Genomic DNA, 26,416 nt, shown 5'->3' with positions numbered 1-26,416 from the left:
CTATTTTTTTTGCTGATGAAGTGTGTTGGAAAAATGCACTTCAAAAAGATCATTCTCATTTCATACGGTCTAAGATGAGACGTGCCAGGTCAAAATTGAGTAGGATTGCAACCGGACACTTTGTTGCTAGCTCGGCCGTGTTGCTTGTTAACCAACTAGAGTTTTACAGAAAGTTTGAACAATATTGTCACGAAAAGTTTTTGTGTTCAACCTTCTCATATTTCAAGTTATGTCACGTGTCCCTGCAATGTTCAAATATTAAGGATACTTAACAGTGAGCAGAATACCTGAAATGATGTTAATTTTGAAAATATTGATAATCTATATAAATAAAAATGGAATGGTGTTTGTATGTCACGAAATGGCTTACGAACGGGTCAACGGATTTGAATGATTCTTTCTCAGTTTTGTTTGTCAAGGGTTCCGACGTGTTCGTGTGTATAAAAATCCCAGGATATTCACCGGGAAAGTTGAAAAAACGACCGCGAACGAAACTGTCATTTTATATGGGACGACCAAAAGCGTTTTTCAACAGCCTACTTAATGGCAAGACGAAGTTTGCCGGGACCACTAGTTTCAAATATAATCTTGATTTGTACAATAGCGAAAACTATTTGGTAGCGCTGGTCTTTATGTCGTACGGGATTTTGGCATTCGCAGTTGAGCTGCCACGTCCTGTGCTAGGGAAAGGTTAAAATTAACGAACTAAACTAACATACATGTTTTTCTGCGTTTTACGCTAGCTATAAAACAAAAGGGGGTGATTCAATTTTGACATTTCTTGCCTAAAATTTTTATAGTTCAGTCTTAGTAGGCTATTATTTGCGATTATTGATTCAAGTGTCGAGAGTTTTCACTTAGGCAGCGTCCATTTATTACGTAGCACTAACATTAGAAATTCTTGACCTTCCCTCTGTAACGCTTTTTGTATGAAAAATTTCAATTTGTTTGTATGAGCCGTAACGCTTGAGCCTACTCTCCCCTCTCCCTAGAGCGTTACGTAATTTGTGGATGCCACTTTATTTTGTTACGTAATTTGTGGATGCCACCTTATTTCAGAATTTATTTGAATTTGTCTCAATAACTTGACTATACTTAATTTAATAACGCTTCATTTATATGATTTTAAGTGGCCAATTGAAAGAATGCCTTGTTTTTATTCGTTCGCCTTCTAACATATGACATATCACTGGCACTACGTTAGTAATCCCTGGAATATAGATACAGCCCTTTCTGTGGCCCTTGTAGTTTTCTCCAAAACAGATATCGTTTGTTAATACGTAATCATTGAAGCGAAACTTTTATAAAGTTTGTTATCATTATTGAAAAAATTGGAGGATTGAGCTCGGTAGGCACAAAAACTGTGGGCAAAGCAAAAATTTATGGTGGAATAGGAATAGAAATCTCTTATAAGCGGTTTCTTCACCACCGCTTAGACCTTAAACCTGGTTTAATCGTATGGGTAAACGTGGTTTACGACTTAAGCGAAGGTGAAGAAAACATTTATGCCATATTTCGCTTTAATTTATCGATTAAGAAAGGCGTGCATCAATATTATACACATAAGTTTAGTTTAATATTGGGTTTGTTTTTAAAATTATTACTTTTTGCTTTTGAGTGGCATACTAGGGCAATCGGCATACTGGGAGCTTATACGTACATCGAACTTTTAAATTTCTCGATTATTGACCTAAAACTAAGGAAAAAGCGTAGAAGAATTGATAACGATTGACGGAAAACACGAGTGCATAATTTTCACAACAAATACATTGACAACATTGAAACTTAACCACAAAGCTTGCTTTGATTAAGCTATAAAACATTATAGTGTATGCAAGAAATGTCAGCAGGGGGTGATTCACAAATTATAGCAAGCTAGCGTAAAAAGCTGGATTGCCAAAATCGGACAGATACTGTATTGAAGTATTACCTTCATTGAGAAAAATAATAAGTATATAATGCAGACAATTCCTGAAGTCAATCTAAAAGTCTAATGAGAAACTCTACATTTGTTAACATTATCTTCATAAGAGGGAAACCAGAGAGTAGGGACGTTCCTTTATTGCAAAGTATCGATATTTGATTCGATGCGATTATCGAATCAAAGTATCGATACCGCCGATACATTGAATCAAAATATCGATATATCGGAATATCGTATGATATATCTATATAAAGCAAAATTCCTAAATCGCTTAGAGACCTGCCGTTTAGTTTTCTAAGATTCGAAAAAAAAAATCTTTGAATACTCAAGATTATTGGTGTTTTGACATAAACATCTTCTGATAAGATACATTAGAGTACAATTCGAATGGTAACTACTTTTTTAAATACCATAATTTCGGGTGAGATTGATAATTTTTGATGGTTTTTCTGATCTGTTTTCTATACTGCTGTCTATGCCAAAAAACATTATGCAGGAAAACGAGTACGATGGTGAGTCTTATTGGATCATGTACCGAAATTTTCTAACAAATGTGATTTTAATGTTAAAAATTATCTCTAAAATTAAAAATCGGGGTAATCCCATTTTGGGCTGAAATTGATCACTTATCAATACAATAATTATTATTATATATTATATATTATTGAAAAACTACTCAACTTTCTTAATTTGAGCTCACTGAATCCGAATATACTTTCTCAATTCTTAACAAATGAATATTTATGAAAATTTTAAATAATTAAGCTGCAAAATACAGCAGAAAACGCCTAAATGTAGGCAATTTACAAAGGAATTTTCAAACATCTAACAGAAATTCAATTATTTCAACAAACATACAATTCGACGATTTGGTAGAAATTGATTATTAAATCTGTTTTGGGGATATATATTTTCAAACTCACAAGCTTTGAGAATGGTACCGTGTTCAAATCCTTTTTTAGAACTAGAAGTTTATGGAAGTCTTCGAATACCCGCCCGAACACGATTTTACATTTTTACATTATTTCCATAGAAATAAACATTTTTTAACAGAAACAACGTCACAACATACAATTCGACAATAATTAAGACAAACAACGTTTATTCACTACAAGATTTATTGATTTTGGTGCTCTATTAGTAAGAATAAAGTTGTGTAACATGATGATCAATTTTACCCGAATTTACGGTACATAAATTGAATTATGCATGAAGAAAACCCTACAATTGTTTTCCTTATATTAATGTACGATATATCGGAAGAAAATATCGATACCACCGATATATTGAATATGAAATATCGATACCAAAATATCGAATATCGAAAGCAAAATATCGATACTCCGATATATCGGAAGTATCGGAACGTCCCTACCAGAGAGGCATATACTCTCCGATATTACGTAAAAGAGTAATTTTGGGACGCCTTGTCCCAATGAATACCTTACAGCTTGCGTCACATTCTGAATAATCAATTAGGGATGGTACACCAATTATCTCACCCTAAATTTCAACTTGTTTGACTCCCTATTGATACGTTTCTTGTATGAAGCCTCCAAAAATTTTGGAATTGATTCTCAACTAACCACTAGCCCGCAAATTCACCTTTTTGGTCTTATAGAGCTATTATACTACGGCCAATAAAAAGCTTGTCAGCTGTATAATAGCACTATAAGGCCAAAAGGGCGAATTAAAGTGCTTGTTGGTTTCTTGGGTTGTCAAGCTTACCTTCCCCCCTTGAAGTGGAAAATAATTTATTCACTGTCGTTCTACGCGTATTTATCCCCCGATCCACAAGTTTTACATAGAACATGGGACATGTTGGCGTAGAACGGCAGCTCATGACCCGTTAGCTTGAGAAACACTTCATACCTTTAGACGTTTAACGTTGTAAGAAAATATCTGATGATGATTTGAAATTTCATCATACAGTGATCCTAAAACAGGTTGTTTGTATACGTTTCAAAAACGAAAAAAAAACAAAGTTTAAAATTTGAATGCAAAGCTTCCAATGCTATCGATTCCAACGAGCTATTGCTCTGACATGAAGTGTCATACTAATGATTACCAAACATTCTGTTACTTCATTGAGTAAGTTGTGGGACCGGCAGTATCAAAGCTACTCGCTTTATAAAATACACCGTGTTACGGTATTTCAATACGAGTACCTCACGAGCAGTTTTTCTCAGATTCAAACTCAAATCACAATCAATGAGCTCTCTCGCGAGAGCAAACTCATTAGTTATCTGAAAAATTCGTGCAAACAATGATTCAGCCATTAAGCCTGTCAAAAGCTCGTGTAAACCATATGTTTGTTATGGCTGAAAGTATGAAAAAAATCCTCGTGCTCGGCTGGGATTTGTACCCAGGACTTTTGTATGCTAGACGAGCGCTTTACCAACTAAGCAACCATGGTAAAGAGGTAGTCTAGCATACAAGAGTCCTGGGTTCAAATCCCAGCCGAACACGTGGATTTTTTTTTCATAATTTCACCCATAATTTATCCATCTTTACCACGCGTAATAAGTTAATTAATTTAATAAACATGCGGATTCGATTACCGAAAAGTTCAATAAATGTATTACTATACAAATGTTTGTGTTTACATTAGAAAGGATTACTATAATTCTACCAGACTAACAAATAATCATTGTTTTGTGTCAGTAAATTGTGGAAATATAAGACAATGAGTCAAACAAATGAGCCAACTCATCTATGATGTTTTGACTGCTGAGTTGCGCGATTGACAACTCCCGCATAAACAATTTCAATCCTGAGTTATGAGAATTTGAGTTTCCCACAACACAGCTCACAAGTCAAATGAGTACATAATTTCACACAAATGTGAGCGAAATGGGGTAATGATTTTTGATTGGGCATCAATGCTTGATGCATATAAGAATTGAATACAATTTATACTTCTTATTAACAGTTTTTCCAGTTTTTTTTTAATATAGATAAATAAACAAGTTGTTTTGTGTACACAGTGTGGCCAACACATTTTGACATTTAACATGACCGAAGACAGAAAATCAACTGATTACAAACTTACATAGAAATGCATTCGCCACTCCGTTTTGAGTGCCCTGGGCGGGAAGCCGAAAATTCAACTCAGAATCGACGGAGCGGAAGTATTTCCTGGCTTTCAATAAACTCATCGAGTGGCAGCACACTATAGACAGAAGCGTGGTATGGAACGCAAACGGCGGCGCGGGGAGATCCGAGTGAGAAATTACACACATTCCCAATCTTATCTAGTTTTTGGCGGGATGGAGCAGGGGGCTGGGGCCAAACCGTAACGAACTACTTCCATGCAACGGATGATGGCAGCACAAGAGGCTGCCGCCGCCTTTCAGATGGAGAGAGAGTTCGAGTTCGAGTTTGAGTCACTTAATAATTCTATTAATAAATTATAACAGATACATCACATACTCTTGAATTAATTTATTGAATTCGATTGAATGGCTGATGAAAAGGGCTGTTCGTTCGGTTGCCTAATCTCAAGTGTCTGCAATTCGAAGACGTCGTCGACGTTGAGAAGGTGGCAAATGGGAACGATAAAATTTTATGAATGTTTAATGAATGGGGGGGTTACTCACATACGAATTCAATTCGATAGCCCCCCAACTGGTTCCAAGACGATTTCCAAGCTCCGCTGCACCCATCACCGACCGGAGACCATTCTGCTCGCATCAAAATTCATATTTATGCTTGAGTGGCGTCTCTCGACACGACGCCGGAAAAGACGTCACCTGGAAAAGCGACGTCGGAAAAACCCGCCAGAAAAAGTGGCTGCAAAAATTTATTAAAATCAAATTCAGTCTCACACTTGCAGACCTCCAGATTTCGAACCCGGAAGCCGTCACCACCAGAAAAAGGTGGAAGAACTTTTCAACCCATAATTGCATTAATTACCTCACATTGTTGTCCCGAATGATAGCAACTACGAAACGCACAGCTCCGCTCGTCTCAAGCAGGATAATTTTATTCGTTTTTCAAAACTTGGCCCCAAGATATTTTTACGCCCCGGGAAATCCCTCGCTCTCTCTCTTCGATTCATCTCGTTGCATACCTCGAAAGGATATTTCATTTTGTATTCATAAAATTTGGCGCCCATTCCGCCGTTGACCGTGACCGTAGTCGATTTTTGGGATTTACCAGACACAACTATCCCCCCATCCCGTTCCCCGCGTTCCGGGTCCAAATATTTTTAATCAAAATTCCGAAAAATTTGTATTCCCTTAAAAATCAACTTTGATTATGAACACGAAACGAACGGGAACGGGCGGTGGGTTGGGCGCGCCCGGACAAAACTAGTCACTTTTTCCGGAGAAGAAGATGACATCGACGTCGACCAAATCGACGACAGTCCGAAAGCCGAAAACCAAAAGAGCAATCCCCAGGAAAAAAGGGACCCTCAGTCAGAAGTGGTGGTGGTGACCAGGGACACGACTTCAACTCAGTCAGAGACTCAGAGTCAGTCAGTCAGTGTCGCTTTGTGCATTTTTGATATTTATTTTGTTATTAAATATGATAAATCAGGATGTCGGCGGAGGGAATTTCTGGGTAGCGGTGGGATGAGATGATTCGTCCAGTGAAGATTCCGCTCATTGACGTTTTGAAGGGGGTTGGTGAACCGGGGACAAAATCAAACCACATTTAGCTCTTAATTCGGAAAGGGGGAGGAAAATGAGACAACGACGCCGGACGAGTGGTTGTGGTGGGTGGTCCATTTGCTTTTTGCAAACGACGACGACGACGGTGGGTGGAAAACTATTTCTGGTCGAGTGGTGGACCAGTCATGGGTGGAATAATATTATTGCAAATGATAAATTGAACGAACTCTGGACGGAAGGTTGGAGCTTGTGGGGTCAATGAAGGAGGTGAGAGGATTTTTCATTTTTGAATTTAAGTAATGGTTTTGGTTTTAAATTTTTCATTCGAAATGTAGCAAGTGAATCTCGTCGTATTTTTTGAAAACTTAATGGAGGTCATTAATTGTGATAGGATCATTTGTGAGAGCGTTCAATGTATTATTTGTAAATTTTGGCTAGTAGACCAGGGCTTCCTCATAGATATGAATAGCAAAAGCACAAAAAAATACAAAAGATTTTTTATAAAATTGGGCCTGAATCAATGACGAATACTTAGGTTTTTCAAACAAACGTAGTTTTCAGGATAGATTTTGGCCTATGACGCTCAAACATCGACCCTTCGGTTGTCGTGCTTTTTGTAACGTGCTTTCTAACGCGAGTAGTCGCGGGTCGTACTTTGTACAACACCTCTGGTTTTTCATATTCAGTAACGTGATATAGATTATATCTAGAAAAAAAACATCTTCGACAAAGTTGTTAAGGAGGACAAGGGCGGACATGCGGTGGCCATTTGGATACGGAATTTCGCCAACAGACGGCGCTAGCCTCTGAGCTACTGAATAACTTTGCCAGAGATGCAAACTTTCTAATTGATCAAGAAATATTCGCAAAACAATAAAAAATCATGCTCACTAGCGCCGCATTGTGGTAAAATTTCGTATTTTTTGGCTCAAATATTGATAGTCCTTGAGCTACTGAAGACGCCTGCCGAGGACGCCTCTCATGCTTCTGTGATATCCGCAAAACAAAAGTTTCATTCTCACTAGCGCCACCTGGTGGCAAAATTTTAAATCAACTAGCTCGAACAATGATAGACCCTAAGGTGAAACAGTTTGGAATCAACTTATAAGATTGCACTGAAACTTTAAAGGCACAAATCTCGCGAAAAAAGCATCCAACAATAGTGAACTTTTTATTTTGGCTTTGTGCACTAGCAGAAAGCTTAAAATAAGAAGATCAGAAACGTTTGCTGACTATTTATCCAGTTTAGTGCCTTTGAAAACGTGAGTGGGGGCACAATTTGGCCATTGTGACGGCCATCTTTGGATTTCGAGATGTTTCACCTTAAGTTACTGTACAAATTTGCCGAAGACGCCATCTTTTCCTATGGACAGGCTCCTGAGATATCAGCACAACCAAATTAAATGTTTCATGCCCACTAGTGTCACCTAGCGGTCAAATTCCGAATTAAATGGGGACCCATAAGATAGCACTCAATCTCCAGAACAACTTTACTGAAGACCTCAAGTTTCGAAATTATATAGAATTTGAGATATACCGATTTCAAATTGTAGGCTATTCGAACCGTATAGTGCGCGTTCATTATTATGCGATTTCTAGTACATTTGTTGATTTTATCGCATTATGAAGAACCATACTGTAAACAAAAAATGTTGTTATTGCGAGGATTCTTGTGGAATACATTTTGGAATGGTGTCCATGGATATCTTTGTTGCAACATGATAGTAATATAAATCCTAACTGTTGTAAAAATTTTAGGTCGGAATTCACTGCCGTTTTCAAAAATGTCACAGCACGTTTAGTTTTTAAGATATTGAATGCTGAAAATGTATTGTATATCGATTTCAGTCAACTTGCATGCAAGTTTATCTGCTTGTTTGCTGATTTATGTGTTTAATTTGCAACAGAAATCAGTTTTCAGTTTTTAGCAACTGTTTGTCATACTGCCGTCAATAAAAAGATACTTATTGATGATTTGAAAAAGTATTGAATCTGACCATATTCAAAATTTTGAATGCAATCATGTTAAAAAAAAATTCCAATAAATCGATATAGAATCGTGCCATTTTAGTTAAGTTTTGACCCATACAAAATATTAGTCCTATTCTGCATGCTAAGTGGATTGATTAACCAAAAGGTAAAATAGTATAAACATTCATTGAAACGTCATTAAAAACAGTATTTTATTCAACCTTGATGACATGTATCACAAAATTGCGACGTGCAAGAACATTTCTGAGAGAAGAAACGGATTTATCAACCCCAAAATTTTGGGAGACATTAAATGTGTTCTTTGAGACACGTCAACAAGTTATTTTGTTTTTAAAACATTTTTTTGGGGGTTTTATCCAAACTTTATGGCTGGCTCAAAAAAAAATTTGTCTTTAAAGCCATCTCGAAACCAAATCATTTCCAAATAACTAGAGAAAATATTAAAAAAAAACCCTTGATTTGCGTTTCTACCTTATTTTTTCGTATACAGGAAAATAATAAATGATTTAGGAAATACCTAATGCCCATGGAATAAAAACCACGAATGAAAATTAATGAGTGAAACCATATTTTATCAAAAATAGTATTATGTATGTGATGGATATGTGTGACAAATGGGGCTTTTCAAAATGATATGACCAGTTACATACAAATTGTGAGTTAAATCAAACAGCTCTAACCTTTTCGTATTTTCCAATGCTCAGGGTGGAGTTACCATCAGTCTTGACTTTGCCCTGTTAAAATTAATTGATATTATCTTTCTAGCAGGAGCAAAGCAGTGTTGGCAGAAAATCATCATATTTCACTATAAAACTTGAGCAACTTTCGTTGCTTTGGTAGGGAAACGTGTAAGAAAACATGTTTGGATTAGTTAATGCCTGATATGTGTATTCAACACATTGGGATACTGTTTAAAATAAACACATGATTTTAAGCAAATTTTCGTTGTATCTTTTCAGAAAGTTCTCAAAATCAAAAATTCGTGTACATTTCCGAATTTAAATCACATAAAAATGATTTTGAGTCCCCAATATTTAGATTTAGATGTGGCGCAAGCGACTTGAAGGTGAATTTTTAAGTTATGAAATATGACCTTCAGTGAAGTCGTGATAACTTTGTTATTTTCCAACCAATGTTGAAGCTTTTAGCATTATTCTCTAAAAAATTTCATGTGTGAAAAGATTGTTGGATATATTTTTTTCTGAAATTAAAACTAATTTTAGTTCAAAGTAGTTTTCTCTAAATTATTCCTCTTTTACCAAAAAAAAAAACATTTTTGTTTGACCATAACTTCATAAATACTCATTCGATTCCTGATCTTGTTACACGGTTTTGAGGCAAATTTAGTTGTTTTCAAACTGTATTCGCAACAAATTTAATTTAAAAATTGTGTTGACTTAGTTAGTTAACAAAAACTACCAGAAAACATGATAACAAAATAAAATTTCTTCGATTTCTCTCGTTTAGTATCGTACAGACGTATCTGCAGTGATCGAATTCTCTTCGTTGATATTCTCTTTGGATTAATACACGAAGTTCAATCGATTTTCATAACATTTTATGATGCATATGCATTTTATGATTAAGAACAATGAGTAGTTTATATTACATCCTTAATAGCAGACAAAAACAGTCACTCGACCAAGTTATTAGCTAAAGAGAAAATCGATGAAGAGAAATCGATTATTGCAGTGATCCTTATGATACTTAACGCGAGAATTGTTGATTTTTTTCGCTGGCTATTTCAAATTTACTGTTTAACTGAAGTTTATAAAACATTGTGTTATTTCAAAAAATTCAAAAATATTTTTGTTACAAAATTAATGAAAAATTGCTTTTAAAACCATTCTGAAGGTTTAAAAAATGAGTGTAACGTTTAACTGTCAAAAATTTAAAATTATAATATTTTCCGATGAAAATTCTGAAATAGTTTTTGTTAAATATGTAAGTCAAAACTATTTTCAACTAAATTTGCTTCAAAAAAGTGTAAAAGATTTGGAATCGATTAAGTCTTCATGACGTTATGGTCAAACGAAGATGATTTATTTAGTAAAAAGAGGAAAAATTAGGAGACAACTGCTTCAAACTCAGACTTGTTTTGATTTTAGAAAAAAATGATATTCTACGAACTATTCGTAAATATAATTTTGAAGAGAATGATGCTTAGAGCTTCCAAATTGGTTAGAAAATAACAAAGTTATGTAGACTTTACAGGAGGTCATATTTCATAACTTGAAAATTCACCTTTAAGTCGCTTGTGCCACTTTGATGTATTAATATTTTTGGCTCAAAATATGAGGTTTCCCTTTTTATGTGATTTAAATTTAGAAGAGCATACGATTTTTTGGTTTTGACAACTTTTAAAAAATTAGCCGCCCCTATTGTACATACTGGAAAAATATACATTGCATTGAATATGACAAATTTTCGTTCGTTTTCTTCAACAACAATATCGTTCATCCTACTCTGATACCAAATATTACCAACCGCGATTAATAAATTTGACGACGGCAAGGAAATCTAGTATTAATGATATTCTTGAAAATACTATATTTCTGTTACTCAATCTAAAAAACAACGTAAAATGCTTGAACATTTTTTTTTTACTTTGTTCATTATAGAAATTCACATAATTTTCTCATAAATCTTGGATAAATTCTTCAAATATCCTAAATAAAGTTATCTAAAAGTCATATTTTTTTTCAAGAGTCTTTTTTTATTTTTATATGTTTGCCTCATAGTATGGTTGAAGACATTTTTAATCATATTTTTTGTGATTTTTTTGCCAATTTTTTTTTTAATGATTTTTATTTGTTTTAATCATTTTATTTTACAGGACAAACTGATATCAATAATTTAAATGCACCATGCGCAACTGTGTTTTTATTGATAACAAATTGAATATATAAATGAGTATACAAAAAAATATCTAGCCAGCAAATAATCTAAAGCTTTCCTTCTATAAAAACTGTCTGAATTAATTAATATCTTAGGGAATTTCAAATAAGTCTATTGAAGAAATGATCATCATGTAAACAAAAAGAAAAGTCATGAAATACTTCGTTGAATGCAGTTCAAATTCCTGACAAAAATAAATCTTCGGCATGGTTTTGATTTCAATCGAATCTGCTCAACCATCTTGTGCCATTGCTCTGACAATTTTTGAGTACAAGTAATCCTGCTTATTCCTACATTTTTATGAAATCGATGGTTATTGATCAATAAAGTATATACTTTTGAAACCTGTGAAAACTTCTCAGGGCTCCGTACGAATCTTTTTCAGGTTCTATGAGAATGCTCCACAGGATTCCGCAAGAATCCTTCACAGAATTCCTCAAAAATCCTTCTTAGAATTCCGTTAGACTCCTTCTTACGATTTTGTAGAAATCCCTCTTAGGGTTCTAAAAATTCTCATAGGATTCCAAAAAAACCTCTTTGAATGCTGAAAAACCTTCATTCAAATTCTGTCAGATCCCTTATTAGGAACCAATCTAAAATTCTGCGAGAATCCCATCTAGGATTCTGTAAGATTCATTTTCAGCATTCAAAAAGAATCTTTCTCAGGGTCCTGTAAAAATATTAATTAGATATCTTTAGTGTTAAAATGCAAGTGAGGCGTCCATCATACAAAATGCTTGTGAATAAAGGAAAATTGATTAAAATTTGACGATGCTAGAGTGCAACCCACCAAGCATGAGTGCCATTGACAGAGGTTCGCTCTGCTTAGCGGATTATCAACAAAACGGTAGCAAATCGTGGAATCCGTAAATAATTGAAAGCTTTGCATTTTTATTGAAGTGCTTAGTGCTGTTAGTAGGTTAAATGTTATAACAATTATGAAGTGAGTTTGATCACTGTTTTATACATTTTTAGGGAAGCAAAATTTTCAATAGGAAGGCAAACAAGTAAGAAACGTTACAGAAATCCACTGTGAATACAAAGTCAATGTCACTTCTTGCGACTAGCGGAAAAGTAGATAATATTTGAAAATTTGAATAACTTACTTTGAAATTTTGGAACCATTTCTTTGAAGTAATATATGAATGATCCCCGGAATTTTACTTTTGACCAACTATCTAATTCTTTGGGTAATATTTTATCCAAGAGGATTATACTTACACGCCGTTTTGAACCACTTCGTTTAGAACTTCAGATTAAAAGGTCTTGAACAGAGTTCTTTACAAACTCTGAAGCAATTCCTCATTATCAAGTGAAAGTCTTGAAAAAGTTCTAGTGGAAGCGATTGTTTGGTTTTCACTGCATAAACATATCTTTCGAACGATTATTTTTTGATGGCCCAGTGCAAACTTTCTACATAGAGACTATAGTTCGAAGAACTTTGAAGAGAAACCTCTGACAAGTGACCAAATAGTGACTTCATAACTACAAAAATAAGTGTAAAATTGGAGCTCAAAAGCGAAAACATGATCTCTATAATCAAGGATATTAACGAGTTTACACATTATGCAAAATGAAAAATAAAATAACCTTTAGTAATTCGAAGTATCTTAGGCTTATCAGTTAAATGCTTGAAACGTTTAGAAATAACTTCACCGCATTGCAATAGATATGAAACACCATCAAGGAACAGAATGTGCCTTTTAAAAATTCGGGTAAATCTTGAACGAGGTACAAAAGAGCTAGGACGCAGAGCTAGGCATACGCTACAAGTATATTTCGAATTCCAGTCAGTACAGAAAATCTCCTGGAAATTGAGACTTCTCCTGTACTTTGAAGAAAAAAATTATGGCAATTTTTTTTTTGTTATTCATGGAGAACTCTAAACTCTAAATCGCCAAGATTAATTAAAATCAGAAAAAGTTCGAGAGTAAATTTACGATGATAAAGGAAGATTGTTTGGGTAAATCCGTAGAAGAATCGTACATAAATTCCTGGACAATCTTGTGGAAAACACGGCAGAATCGAGAATTTAAACTAGAAGGTGAAAAAAGTTCCAACGAGAAATTTTTTAAATCTTAACCCTCAATTTCCAAAGGTAGCTTTGAAGCTTTATCTATAACGGGGGAAAAACTAAATCTGATTCGTAAACAAGTTTTTGACAAATTTGTTGAATTACTCGATACCAGGCATGTACACTGAGCCAGAAATTGCGTACGAATTTCATAAGAGAACGCTTGTGAATTGATTTCTTGACTGATTTTCTCTCTTTCATAAGATTCTTATGAAACACAAAACGTCCGATATTCACAAGAAATTCTTGTCGTTATCATTAGAGATCTTATGAATATCTTTATTTTCCTAAATTCAAAGAGCGATTCTCTAAATACATAATGGTCCTAAAGAATTCCATAATTGATATCTATGATCCTTCATAAGAGTATCTTATGATATTATACCTATTTGTATTATGAACGCAATGATCGATGGAAGTTCACAAGTTTTTCTCATAAGTCTCATTAGATGCTTCTTATGTCTTTATTCCAAAAGAATTTCGTATGAAATTCTTACGTGGTTTTTGATAGGAAGTCGACATTTTTTCACAAGTGTTGCTAATCATTGTCATACGCGCGCTTATGAATCTCAATCGTGAATATTTTGTTATTAGCATCTCTCCACGTAATTCATAAGATTTTCGTATAAAATTGTTAAGAAAATCGTACTCCATTAGATTGTCTTATGAATGCCAATGATCAATGTGTTTGATATCCAAAAAGAGTTTCTTATGGAATTATATCTGTCTATGTAATGAGTGTTATTTCATAAGTCTGTTGTGGAATGTTATAAGATTCTCGAATGAAGAACAAAATACTTCTTATGTCGTTATTCCATAAGAAATTCTTATGTACCTCATACGTTCCGTTTCCTCAGTGTATATAAAAGCGACTTAAGAAGCTTAAAGAGCGAATGTCATACAAATGGAATCTTTCCTTCCGGGTCGATACCAGGTATAAACCAACAGAATAACGTTACGTTACAATTTAAACAATAATTCCTCTAGAAACGTCTTGAAGAGAACTTACGAAATTTAAATTTTAATTCAATTCAATTTCGTAAGATCATTTACAATTTTTCGTACCCGGTCAGCTTGTATACCATCCTAGAACTTAAGATCTGAAGTTAGGAGAACAAGCCGAAGTATTTGACATTATTTTAGATATTGGTTGGTGGGTCGTGATTCACCGTTTGACAAACACTGTATTTAAAAAAAATGACATTTTTACACAGTACTTGATAAGAGTAAATTTAATAATTATTTCGAGATTACAAAGCCCAGAAAATATTTTTTTCTAACTTGAGTTTTGGAGTTATCGACTAGTTTAAGATAATAAATTTTTGATCACTTCGGCCTACTTTTTTTAAAGCTTGAAATTCTTCTAGGTCAAAAATGAGTGCATTGATATTATTCTAAGATGCAAGAAACAAACAGTTATCGTAGACATCTCAAAAGAAGATTCCCGACGGCATTTTTTGTTTTGACTCTTTTGAAGTTTTCGGCTGATTTTGGACTAATGAGTCAAATAAGAATGAAAACTACGGTCAAACCTCCATTAGTCGATATCTGAGGGGATCATCGAATCATGGGAATATCAAGCCATGGAACAAAAATGCTTTGGAACGCTGTTTGAGGGGACCATCTATCATTATTACTATTCCATGAAATTTCGTGTTCAGTATGTTTCCGTGAGTCGATAACGAGTCACGGTACATCGATTCATGGAGGTTTCACTGTATTTTTATTCCTCAATTGGCGAGGATACAATGCAAATAGCAATGCATTGACTTCAAATACCAACAAAGTTTATTTGAAATCAGTTCGGTCGAAATCAATCGATGACACTCATATATTTTACATTTATTCCAAGTTGATATAACTTGAAATCTCAGTGTAGTTTAAATTTGAAATACTAGAAAATTTTGTTCGATTGCAATTTAGCAAATTAAACTGAGATGCTAAGCGGAGAGGAGAAACCAGCACGCTGCTGTAGTGCACTGTAGTCAGCGAGGTAGATTTCACAAATCTTGGATTTTGTTCAACAAGATGTTTAATTCTTCGCATTGAACTCGATTAGGTAAAAACAAAAATTTCAAATCCTGTTTTCTAGTTCACCAAATCACAGACAAACAGAAGTAACACTTAGAACAACTTACGAACGAAATCATCGTGTGAAATCACGTTCACACTACACTTTAACACATTGTTTAACCTATCGGCCACCAGATGGCAACAGTGTGTATACACTGTGAGCGATGCGGATGGCCTACATTCGGGAGAATGTAATTGAACCACTCGGTTGATGGAAACTGAACACCGAAATAAGTCTGTTTCTCTCGGGTACCATGAAACACATTAAACTTACACAAGTTTTCAAAAATTCTCAATTTTACTACATTGTGAAATTTTGGGATCTTTGAACACTATTTCAATATTTGACAATCAAAGGCATAACCCAAGTTATTCGAGTGAGTTACAAGAAGCATTTTAATCTTAACAAAATTTAGTAATTTCTACACAATTTTTTCCACTAAAAATCAGGTTCTCAATTCAACTAGGTAAGTGTACTAAACTGTTTTGCGCATATGAAGCCACAAATAAACTTGCACAGTTCGTTGGAGCACCAGGTTACTATGATTCACCAAAGTTTTCCAAAGTAATTTAACAAGTTCAAAACTTTTTGGAAGTGTACACTTTTGTCCGTTATTGATATAGGTTTCGAATTTTTTTTAAATTTTTTTTTCGATTTGAACCTGCACTTGTCAGCACATGTATGAAAATGATAATAAAAATAAACACAGAGCACTGTTATCACTTCCACAAAATATATCATCAAAATTTCTCAACTCATCTGCCAATGGCATTTCTCGAAATTTCTTCAATGCTCATTTTTGCACAAACCAGTATCAGGTCACTGAGTTCAAAATTCCAGTCCCTTTTTCCCAGTAGCTAGAACGTTCCACAAATTTCACTTCAGTCCATCTCACATCACTCTTCTTCGGAAACCAGAGATTCACCTCCATCGATCAAATCTTCCATAAGCTACCATCGCTCTCGAACCAGACATCACCATCAAAAGGAATTGACAAAAAAAAAAACTCCCCCTTCCCAAATGCTCATCCCGAAGCCATTTAAAAATTTCCACTAATGATTCGAAAACCCTTTTCCTCCACTGCCGAACCGGAGAAAAAGTGGCATTCAAATGAAAAATTGAATTCAAAGACTAACTCCAACCGGATGTCATAAATTATTGCACCGAACCGAATTCATTCTCGGCAGAGGAGCAGAAGCGACAGCAGCAAGCAGCAACCAACCAACAACATCAAGAGCATCGAGCCAAAGTAATGCATATATGCATATAAATCCAATCATAATGACAAAAACCGATCTACTCTCTCATCGCAGCAAGCGAAACAAACGAATGCGACAGGAGGCTCAAAATGACGACCAAAGAAAAAAAAAAACTGCCTCATTTAAGAATTCAATCCTCCCAGAAAAAGGGGTTACTGCGATGGGCTGCAGCTATACTGGAAGGAAAAATCAGCGTTTGGAAGTGACATGAACGAACGAACCGATCCGAACGCCGCCTGCCTTCTGCACTGGGAAAATGCGTAATGACAGTCGAGGAAAAATGAATTATTGTTGCAAGAGAGTATGCACCATTTCTTCGGGTTCCTGTGCACACAATTTGATACGATTATAAATACACTCCAGAGCGGTAGCAAGCAAATTTCTTGATAGAGTTTTTTCCTCGGTTTTTCGATTTATGTTGGTTGCTGTTGTTGTTGTTGACTTTTTCTGTTGTTCTGCGATGGTTGATGGTGGGGAGCGCATCAAGTGCAGCATAATTCAGCGTAACTGCAAGCGACCCCGGTTCGGTGCGTTGGAAGGGTAATTGATTTATGTGTGCAGTTTTAAAGTAACATAAATTATTTTTCTAAACAAGGCCAAACGTGAGCGTATGTCTGTGTCACATTTTTGCTGCTTTCCAGGAATCCGTACCTCCATGTCGGGTTTGTCGTCCCCTTCCACTGGAGTCGCCGCCACTTCTTCGGTAGGCCGTGCAAAAATCATTCGCCCGCTTGCACTGCTATCACTGGTTTCAGTTGTTGCACACTGCACCTTCCCACTTCTCACTACACTTGCTTGCTTTTGATCGTCGCTTGCTTTGCACTTGCGGTTCTCTTCCAAAACGATCACCTTCGTCTTCTGGTTGGCATCGATTCACTTATCACCACTAAACCGACCGACACGACCCGCGTGTATTCGCCGCGATTGCACTTGTTCCCAACCTTTCGTCACGCGGCTTCACCAAACTTAGTGGTCGCGTGAGCCTCGGAAGACATCGCCGCCTGCATTCACTATTACACACTATTCGCCCGAAACAGTCGTCCAACCGGCAAACGCTTTTTTTTTTTCTTTTCTTAATGTTGCTGTTGCTCAACGGTGTCGAATCTTCTCACTTCGTTCGGGACCGGGAGAAGCGTGATCGCAGTAGGCGCAACCACTATCGTTACTGAGGAGCGGTGTTTATCTTCGATGCGTCAGAACCCTCCTTTCGGCCGTTTGTTGCTTCTGTGGCTGCTCTTGCTTGTTTGTTATGTCTTTCCGGCTCGGGCCGACTGTCGATGTATTGTGAGCCACAGTGTGATGAACGACAGTCAAAGCAGGCGGCAGCGAGCGAGAGAAAGATAGGAAGAGCACAACGTACCATGGTGTGGAGAGGGAGGAGTGCTGGTGCGCGGACGCACGCACACTGTGCATTGTTATTGCAGAGCACCGAGCCCGAGAGGGTCGTAAAGTTTGATTTGAAGTGTGAGAGAGATCGAATCGAATACGGGATGATTAGTCAAATGACTGTGAGGAGATTGATTACGCTGGTATTGGTGGTTGAGTGCTGGCGGTGAGGACGGTGAGATATTGAGTTGCCGTTTGAGTGATGGGCACTCATTCTCCCTGAGCTCTGTGCTCTCATTTGCAGTGTTACTTTGATCGTGTGAGATGCCGTTGAGTGATCAAGTTGCTCTCGATCACGATCAAACAAAAGCCCGAGCAGCGCTCGTCCCTTTTCTTCTTGGGAAGTCGTTTGTCGCTGTCGATGTAGTAGATCATAAAAAAAGAACCGGACCTGAACAGGATCGAGACGAATCAAAGATTGAGAGAAAGTAATAAAATAAGCAACGACGACGACGACGGCGGCAGCGGCTAGAATCAAAATGGAGTTTGGAGGTTTGCTCGGTTGGCGTTCCGGGAAATCGCGATCGTTAAGACGGCAAATGTCGAAGCAAGAGCAACGGCAACTTCTCGGAAATTGGAGCGTTCTAGAGAAAGAAGGCTGGTGGTTGGTCCGACGACATCTGTCTATCTACCGATTTCTTTTTTTTCGACATCGAAAGAGGTGAAGAGGTGAGTATCCATAAAATGGTCGAGAGGATTGATACAGAAACCATATTTTCCCAGTAATGAAAGCCGTAAATCAAAGTCAATTCGAGAAATAATTAAACTTTTTTCCACCGCAGCGGCGGTGGTAAGCGACACGACCGCCATTAAAATTTATTTAAACCGAGAGTAGAACTTGTCACCGGCGTGCAGGCTAACGAGATAGGGCATAAATTAATAAAGATCTCTTACGGCGTCAGTTGATTAACCCTAGCGATGCCACGAAGGAGTTGTTAGAACGGATTCGTGGCCATAATGTAAAATTTGAAAAAAATGAGAGTTTTTGATTCAAACATAGTTTTTTCAAACAAAGCGTGTAGTTAGGCAAAAATATTGAAAATATATAATAATATCGCAAAAATTGGGTTTTTCAATAACCATTTTGCGTTACAATTTGCACAGTCGCATCTTCATGAGTCGATATTCGATAGGGACCAACTTATGCAAATATCGAGTCATGGAATATATATTCATTGCAAAGCTGTTTGAGGGGGCCATCATCTCAACCAACATTTCGTGCAATATAAACATTCTCAGAGCTTTCGTTATACGGCTTTATGCTGAGTAAATGTGCTGTACATGCAAACAAAAGCTTCTATGTGATTTTTTTATCAACAAATCTGGTGAATATATTATGCATATGTATGCTTTGTCTCGACTGTTATATGACAAGTAGCTTTTTCAACCATTTCGCGACTGTCCTTTGGTCAAAATTAAGGAACAAAAGGATCATTAAGGGCAGAAAACAATGTTGGCCATGATTGACGCAAATTCTTCAACTGTGCGACGCCGCTGCCATTGGAAATCGCACACCTTAATGGACAAAAATCGTGACAATTATTCCAGCGAGGGGAACCGAAAAAAAAAAATATTCGGTGTTCCGTCAATGTCATTGCGCTCTGGTTCCCCCAAAAAAAAAAGAAACCTCAAACGGTTACATAACTGACAGACAGTTGATTAGACTTGGTTTCACACGGCCGCGGCAACGTTTTGGAGCGGATCATCGCAGTAGACGACGACTTCTTGGAATCGTGTTAACATGGCAACCAACAGCATACCAGCGCATTTGCGTCCGTGCGTGTGTGTGTGCCTGTATGTGCGTCCGCCGCACCAAGATACCTCGTGGGTAATTAAAATTATTACCAAAGAAAAAACATTATCGCATGTTTTGTGCGCAATGATCGCGCCTTGATATGACGACTGAAGCTGGAACGAACGTTTTGCCAATCGCCGTCATCATCCTTCAAGGTCCATCCGTTCGTTGCGCCGGTAATTTAATAAGTGAATCGTTAAAAGTCAATTAAATCTGCTCGAAATGACCGCTGTAAATGGCCGTTTTGCAGTTGTCATGGCGATAAAAGGTGTTTACTTTGTACGGGTTGTCATCGTCAATATTACTTCTCTGGGCAAGGCAGTTGAGCTGATTCGAAACTAACAGGTACTGGAATGTTCCAGGTTTGAACTGTTTCATGTTTGAATCAAGTCGGAAATTATCGTTCAATATACGTAAGGGACCTAGAAAATTAGTGCTTTTCCTCTATTAATTTACTTTTGTGGGTATACTGATGGGGCCTTCCTTAGCCGAGTGGTTGGAGTCCACGGCTACAAAGCAAAGCCATGTTGAAGGTGTTTGGGTACGAATCCTGCCACACGATATACAAATGCGAAAATGGCAACTTTGGCAAAGAAAGCTTGAAGTTAATAACTGAGAAGCAGGTTCTGTCCCAGTGGGGACGTTAATGCCAAGAAGAAGAATAAAACATAAAGAGCCGGCTACTATTCTTGGCACTTTTGATTAACTTGGGCAGTGGGGTGTTTTGAAAGCTACAATATGCGTCGTACTAAAGTGCTTCTTATTATAAAATTCCAGACAATTCGGCCGAGAAAAACCTCCCATGAAGTGAACCATGGAAGTGCCCAAGTGGTTCTGCACCCTACTGATTTTGAATTGATTGAAAATTTCAAAATGAGATTGAGTAAAATTATGGAACTTTTTGTGAATTCTAACACATACAATTCCTATTAATGCACGAATTTTCGAGAAGAAAATTCATTTATGTTATAAAGCAAAGTTTAATTAAAGTAGAGAGACGGATTCTTCAATTGGAATTTGAAAGTTACTACCCTGCGTTTTTTTAAAGTTACGGAGTCCTTATTTTGCCACAATGTGCTCCGTCTATGAGTTCATCCTACTGCCGGGTTCACATAATTTGTCCGTCGAACGACCTCTGATACAAAAATAAGGTGCTTAAGTAGTTCTTTATCCTATTTCTGTGGATATTTTCAAACTTCGATGAGAGTATAGAAATTTCAATAAAAATTGGGGATTGAGTGGGAATTGATGGTAAGATTCCCGTAGAACATCTGGAATCTTTTTTTTTCTGTGATTCTAACAGGTATTCTGGGATATACGTAAGATTCTGCAGAGAAAACTGAAATGGAAACGCTTAGATTAATATAGAACTTTTGAGATCCCGATAGGCACTCTGGAATTCTAATGGAAAGTCTTAGATTTCTATGAATCTCTTAAGAAATTTTAATATTTTCGCAAAAAAAAATCGTATCTTGTTTATAAATTTAGGAATTGTAAAGTTGTGGTTAAGAATACTGGGAACAAAATGAGAACTTTTGATTTGCCATAGGGCTTTTGACAATTCCAAAGAAATTCTGTCACTCCGGTAAGGTGGTCAGAGCGTTTAATCTTATTTTCTGGACCTTTCATCATATAATCGTATCGCAATGCTATTGTTTTAGTAATCGTGCTTTAAATCCGTTCACTTTCGATATCGAAAACCGCCGGCTTGAACTGTCTTTAACCTGCATTGGATACGAATCAGATGCGATTTCGACGAGGGCATATTTCGTATGCTGTTGAGGTTTGAATTTAATTTAGACAGGGATTACATTTTTTTCACAGCATGAGGAATATCTTAATTTTCTTTTCGGGGAAGGATGGTCTGCAATTTTCTTACAGTATTCTGGAATTTTCGTAATAATTCCAGTATTGCGGTGGGAATCATGGGTTCCGAATTGTTTTTTCCGGGATTTTTATAGATATTCCTAGATGGGAAGTATGAGATTCTTGAGATTTCAATGATCTTAGTTTTCGATGAGAAAATCATCATTCAAATACAAAGGAAATGTACCAGAACCCCAATGATTTCTGTAGGAAATCCAAAGATTCGCATCCAAAGATTATCTAAGGCTCAAAGATTATCGAGAGTCAAAATATCTTACTTTTATATCTACAGAATCGTATGAATCCTACTAGAAACTTAAGGCTCCTAAGAAGTTCTGGTGTGGTTTTCATAATCGAGAGATCTCCAAAGAGTTTCTAGTTCAACGAAGGCTAATACTGGAAACCAACATCAGTTAACGGAGTTCTACTCTGCGAATGTTACAAAAGATCAAGTTCAAAATATTCGAAAAAGATTTTTTATTAAAACAAAATTTGTAGGGAAATGTGTGAGTTTTGTGTGATACTAGAAGAAGTAAAGTTAACTGCTTATTTTTGAAATAAATGGCTGGAAACTCCAAAATAAGGTCAAGCAGAAATTAATTTGCGACCAAACAGGAACACGGGAATAATCACAAAGTTTGTTTATATTTTTATTCCAAAGACCTGGTATTTCTATTGAAGCAATTTTAAGAGATATTTGATTATTTCTCATAAAATTTCGTTTAACTTCAAGTATTTTTTCTCATAATTTTCTTCATGAATTCATCGATTTTCCTATAATTTTGTAACCGATTTCTTCTGGCATGATTTTTTCAGAAATTTCTCAAATAAATCCTTAAATTAGTGCCTCAATTTGAGGTGTTCGGATTTTGATCCGTATAAGCAGATCGAACCATATTCGGAGAGTGTAGCAGTTCGTGAACCATAACAGTTAGTGACATATCTCAATCGGAGAGCCCTATGACTGTTGATATTCACTCTCTCTTTTGGTACGTAGCGGGAGAGCATTCAAAAGCAGCAACTCTCACAGTCTACAACGGCATCGAGCAAATCGGGTGATTTATGCTTTGCATAAACTTGTTAACAATTTTCATATCTTCTGGTAATGCAACCTTAAACAACTTAATTGTAAGCTAATGGACCATCGAAGGAAATGGAAAACATTCGCCCTTGTTTATTGATCACAATGAGAGTGTGTCAGCGAATGTAACACGTGGTGACACAAAGGGATCGGCGCCAAACAGTGGGTGGTGTGTGTCTGGCTTTTTTTCTTTTGTGGCTCTTTATCTTCCACGAACGATACATGTCATGCGTGTTTTGTGAATGCAGGCGGATAAATAGGACAACATTATGATCGTTAAATTTTCCAAAGAATGGCCTCAAAAATTCAACCGGTATCTCCTATTTGCAATTAGTACCAGATTTTTTTCTAGAACTTCCTCATAAAATTTTGTGATTCTAGTGAGTAATTTGGAATTGTGATCTGAAAATAGACTTTTAAAACCACATAGGAAAACTGACGTATTTTCGGCTGTTTTGTTTTCTTCGTCCAAATCTTCTGAAATTTATCACCAATATGCGCTTAAAATACTAAAAATATTTATGCAAATTTTTTGCCAAATAGTTTTGACGAAAGCACCCACGAAAAAGAGAACAAACCGACCGAAAATACAACGCGTTACCTTGAGAAAAAAGACTAATCAGGAACCAATAGATTAGACAGAAATGAGGGAATCTCCCAACATTTTTTATTTATAAACTACGTTAATTTGGCTTTCTCAATCCCGGGAGAAATCAAAATGGTATGTTTTGCTTTTCCCGACAATCCGGCTTTTTTATTGAGCATTTTTCAAAGGTATTGTGTAGGGGCTTTCCTTAGCCGAGTGGTTACAGTTTGCGGCTACAAAGCAAAGCCATGCTGAAGGTGTCTGGGTTCGATTCCCAGTCGGTACAGGATCTTTTCGTAATGGAAATTTCCTTGACTTCCTTAGGCCACACGAATACACAAATGCAAAAATGGCAACGTTGGCAAAGAAAGCTCTCAGTTAATAACTGTGGAAATACTCATAAGAACACTAGGCTTTGTCCCAGAGAGGATATTAATGCCAAGAAGAAGAAGAAGAAGAAGAAGATGTTGTGTAATTAAATACGTATGTTCAAATTTGTTCAGTACACCTTTGACAAAGGCCCAATAAAAGAGCTGAAACGTCGGGCAAAGCAATGCATACCGTTTTTAATTTTCCCAGGAATGAGAAAGCCAAATAAACGTAGTTCAAATTTCAAACAGCCCAGTCGAATTCATCTACAACAATCAACAGTTTTTGTTTGTAACGATTCTTCAGAATATTTAACCAGGCATTTTTCAGAGGGCACTCTGATGAACTTCTTTAGGACGTTCTCGTTGCACTACACACTCTGAGTATTTGCCATTATTTTCTGTAGGATTATTTCACGAATTTTCCATTATTTCTGTTGATAGCTGCAGAGGGGCCCAGATAGCCGTAGCAGTAAACGCGCAGCTATTCAGCATGATCAAGCTGAGGGTCGTGGGTTCGAATCCCACCGGTTGAGGATCTTTTCGGGTTGGAAATTTTCTCGACTTCCCAGGGCATAGAGTATCTTCGTACCTGCCACACGATATACACATGCAAAAATGGTCATTGGCATAGTAAGCTCTCAGTGAATAAATGTGGAAGTGCTCATAAGAACACTAAGCTGAGAAGCAGGCTCTGTCCCAGTGGGAACGTAACGCCAGAAAGAAGAAGAAGAAGAAGCTGCAGAGATTCCCCCAAGAGAATTTCCAGAAACTCACTCAAGGAATGCCCTCAGTCCTTCAGGAATTTTTACAGTGATGCTTCCATGGATTCCCCTAAGGTGTTCTCAGAGGTTTTCAGTATTTTTTGATTTTGTATGGAAAGTGTAGCATGTTGAAAAAAACGATGTAATTTAATTTTTAACAAAAAATTCCAACCAAATGATATCTGAGATGGAAGTTAAAAACCTATTTTATGCTTGGTGGACTAGATCACATTAAAGTTTGATAAATTATACTTTGAATGTCATGTTTTATACAACTTTGCCAACCTATAGCTAAAAACTGTGACTTACTTGAATATTTCTGAGAACCGTATCAGAATCAGCTACTCCGAATCTACTAGAGACCATAACGATTTTGTCCGTAGTTTTTTAACTAGTGATCCAAGTTGGCACTGACATATTTTCAGTTCCCACACTGCCCATAGATATTGTCAGATACCGATGAAAGAACAAAAGGGCGGTCCATCGCAAATTCTGAGATTCTAAGCAGATATTCTGGGACACACGTAAAAATCGACAGAGAAATCTGAGATATCGATGCCATAATGGGACCATGTAGAAAATATTTTGACATTAGGATAAGAGTTCTTGGATTCTGGTGCGAATCCTTGGATTCCTATGAGAAACGAACAGAAATTTTTGTTTTCCCTTGATAAATTGAAAATTTACTTACAAATTTTGGGATTTGTTGGGAATTTTGGAGTTGTGGTTCAATATGAGTAATTTTATCAAGAATATTGTGAATTAAATGAGAACTTTGAAATTGTAATAGGCATTTTGGGAATTCCGAAAATATATCATTCTGGTAGGTATTTTAAGATTTCTGAGGAAATCATGAGAATCTTGAGAGTACAGTGGCAAGAGAGTACAGATTTTGGCAAGAGTATTGAAATGCAGATTGCATCAGAATTACAGCGAAATCCATTGAAATCCCAAAGGTTCGTAACATAATCTCAGGAGTTTTCAAATATTACCTTGGGCGAGCTAAAGATTTTACTGTGCTTTAAACAGAATCATGTGAATCCTACTGGAATCTCAAGAATCCTAGGGAAATCTAGGAAATGGAATTACTCCCGAAGATTCTTCCAGAAATTTCTCAATGAATGAATGAATGAATTTCTCTAGCAATTCTTCCAGTGTTTCTTCCTTCATGATTTTCAGGTCTGCTTCGAAATTCAACTTAGGATATTTCTTAAAATTAATACAGAGAATCTTTCAGAAATTTCTCTAGAAAACTATTTGAGCATTCTGCCAGAAATTCTTCTTATGGTTTGTACTAAAACATTGGAACAGGATTTCTTAAATATTTCTTTTAATTTACCTCTAGGAATCATCCAATGAAGAGTTCACATTGATCTTTATAGATACAATCAAAAATTCCTCCAGAGATTATTTTTGTAATTTTCCAAGGAAAATTTATATTTTTCTAGGGTTTCAAAAAGAAACCGTCTTTGAAAGCACCTGTCCACGCAAGGGAACCCTCTTCGACAGGTCCATTGCCTACAACGGCGGAGCGGAACAATCCGGGATAGGTCACTGGTTCTTGGGGGGAAACAATCACTGCACTGTGGGTTTTCGGTCGGGAGAAAAACTGAACTGCACTTCGTCACTTGCTTAACAACGGCGTGTATTCAACCGGACGGGTCAGAAGTGCGATAATAACTACTTTGCTCATTGAGTGTGATACACCGATCGGGTTGCGATCTTTCGATTTT

General features: G+C 36.5%; 1 protein-coding gene across 6 annotated transcripts in view; it reads right to left on the bottom strand.

Annotated features, from left to right (window-relative positions):
• LOC5569395 (homeobox protein cut) overlaps window positions 1–26,416 on the bottom strand; it is a 564,153-nt gene that overhangs the window by 60,029 nt on the left and 477,708 nt on the right. For 2 of the 6 annotated variants that reach the window (XM_021852182.1, XM_021852183.1), the window contains exon 1: window positions 17,489–18,072. The exons of 3 other annotated variants lie outside the window; for them this stretch is intronic. In XM_021852182.1, the coding sequence (XP_021707874.1) occupies window positions 17,489–17,560 (72 nt within the window). In that variant the 5' untranslated portion in view covers window positions 17,561–18,072. Of the gene's footprint in view, window positions 1–17,488; window positions 18,073–26,416 lie in introns of those variants that run through there. One more of the 6 variants, XM_021852184.1, reaches the window with a different exon arrangement.

This window comes from Aedes aegypti, chromosome 3 (genome assembly GCF_002204515.2).
Source record: "Aedes aegypti strain LVP_AGWG chromosome 3, AaegL5.0 Primary Assembly, whole genome shotgun sequence".
In the NCBI taxonomy this organism is placed as follows: Eukaryota; Metazoa; Arthropoda; class Insecta; order Diptera; family Culicidae; genus Aedes; species Aedes aegypti.
Note: the sequence above shows the minus strand (reverse complement) of the source record. Positions and strands in the feature narration are given on the sequence as shown.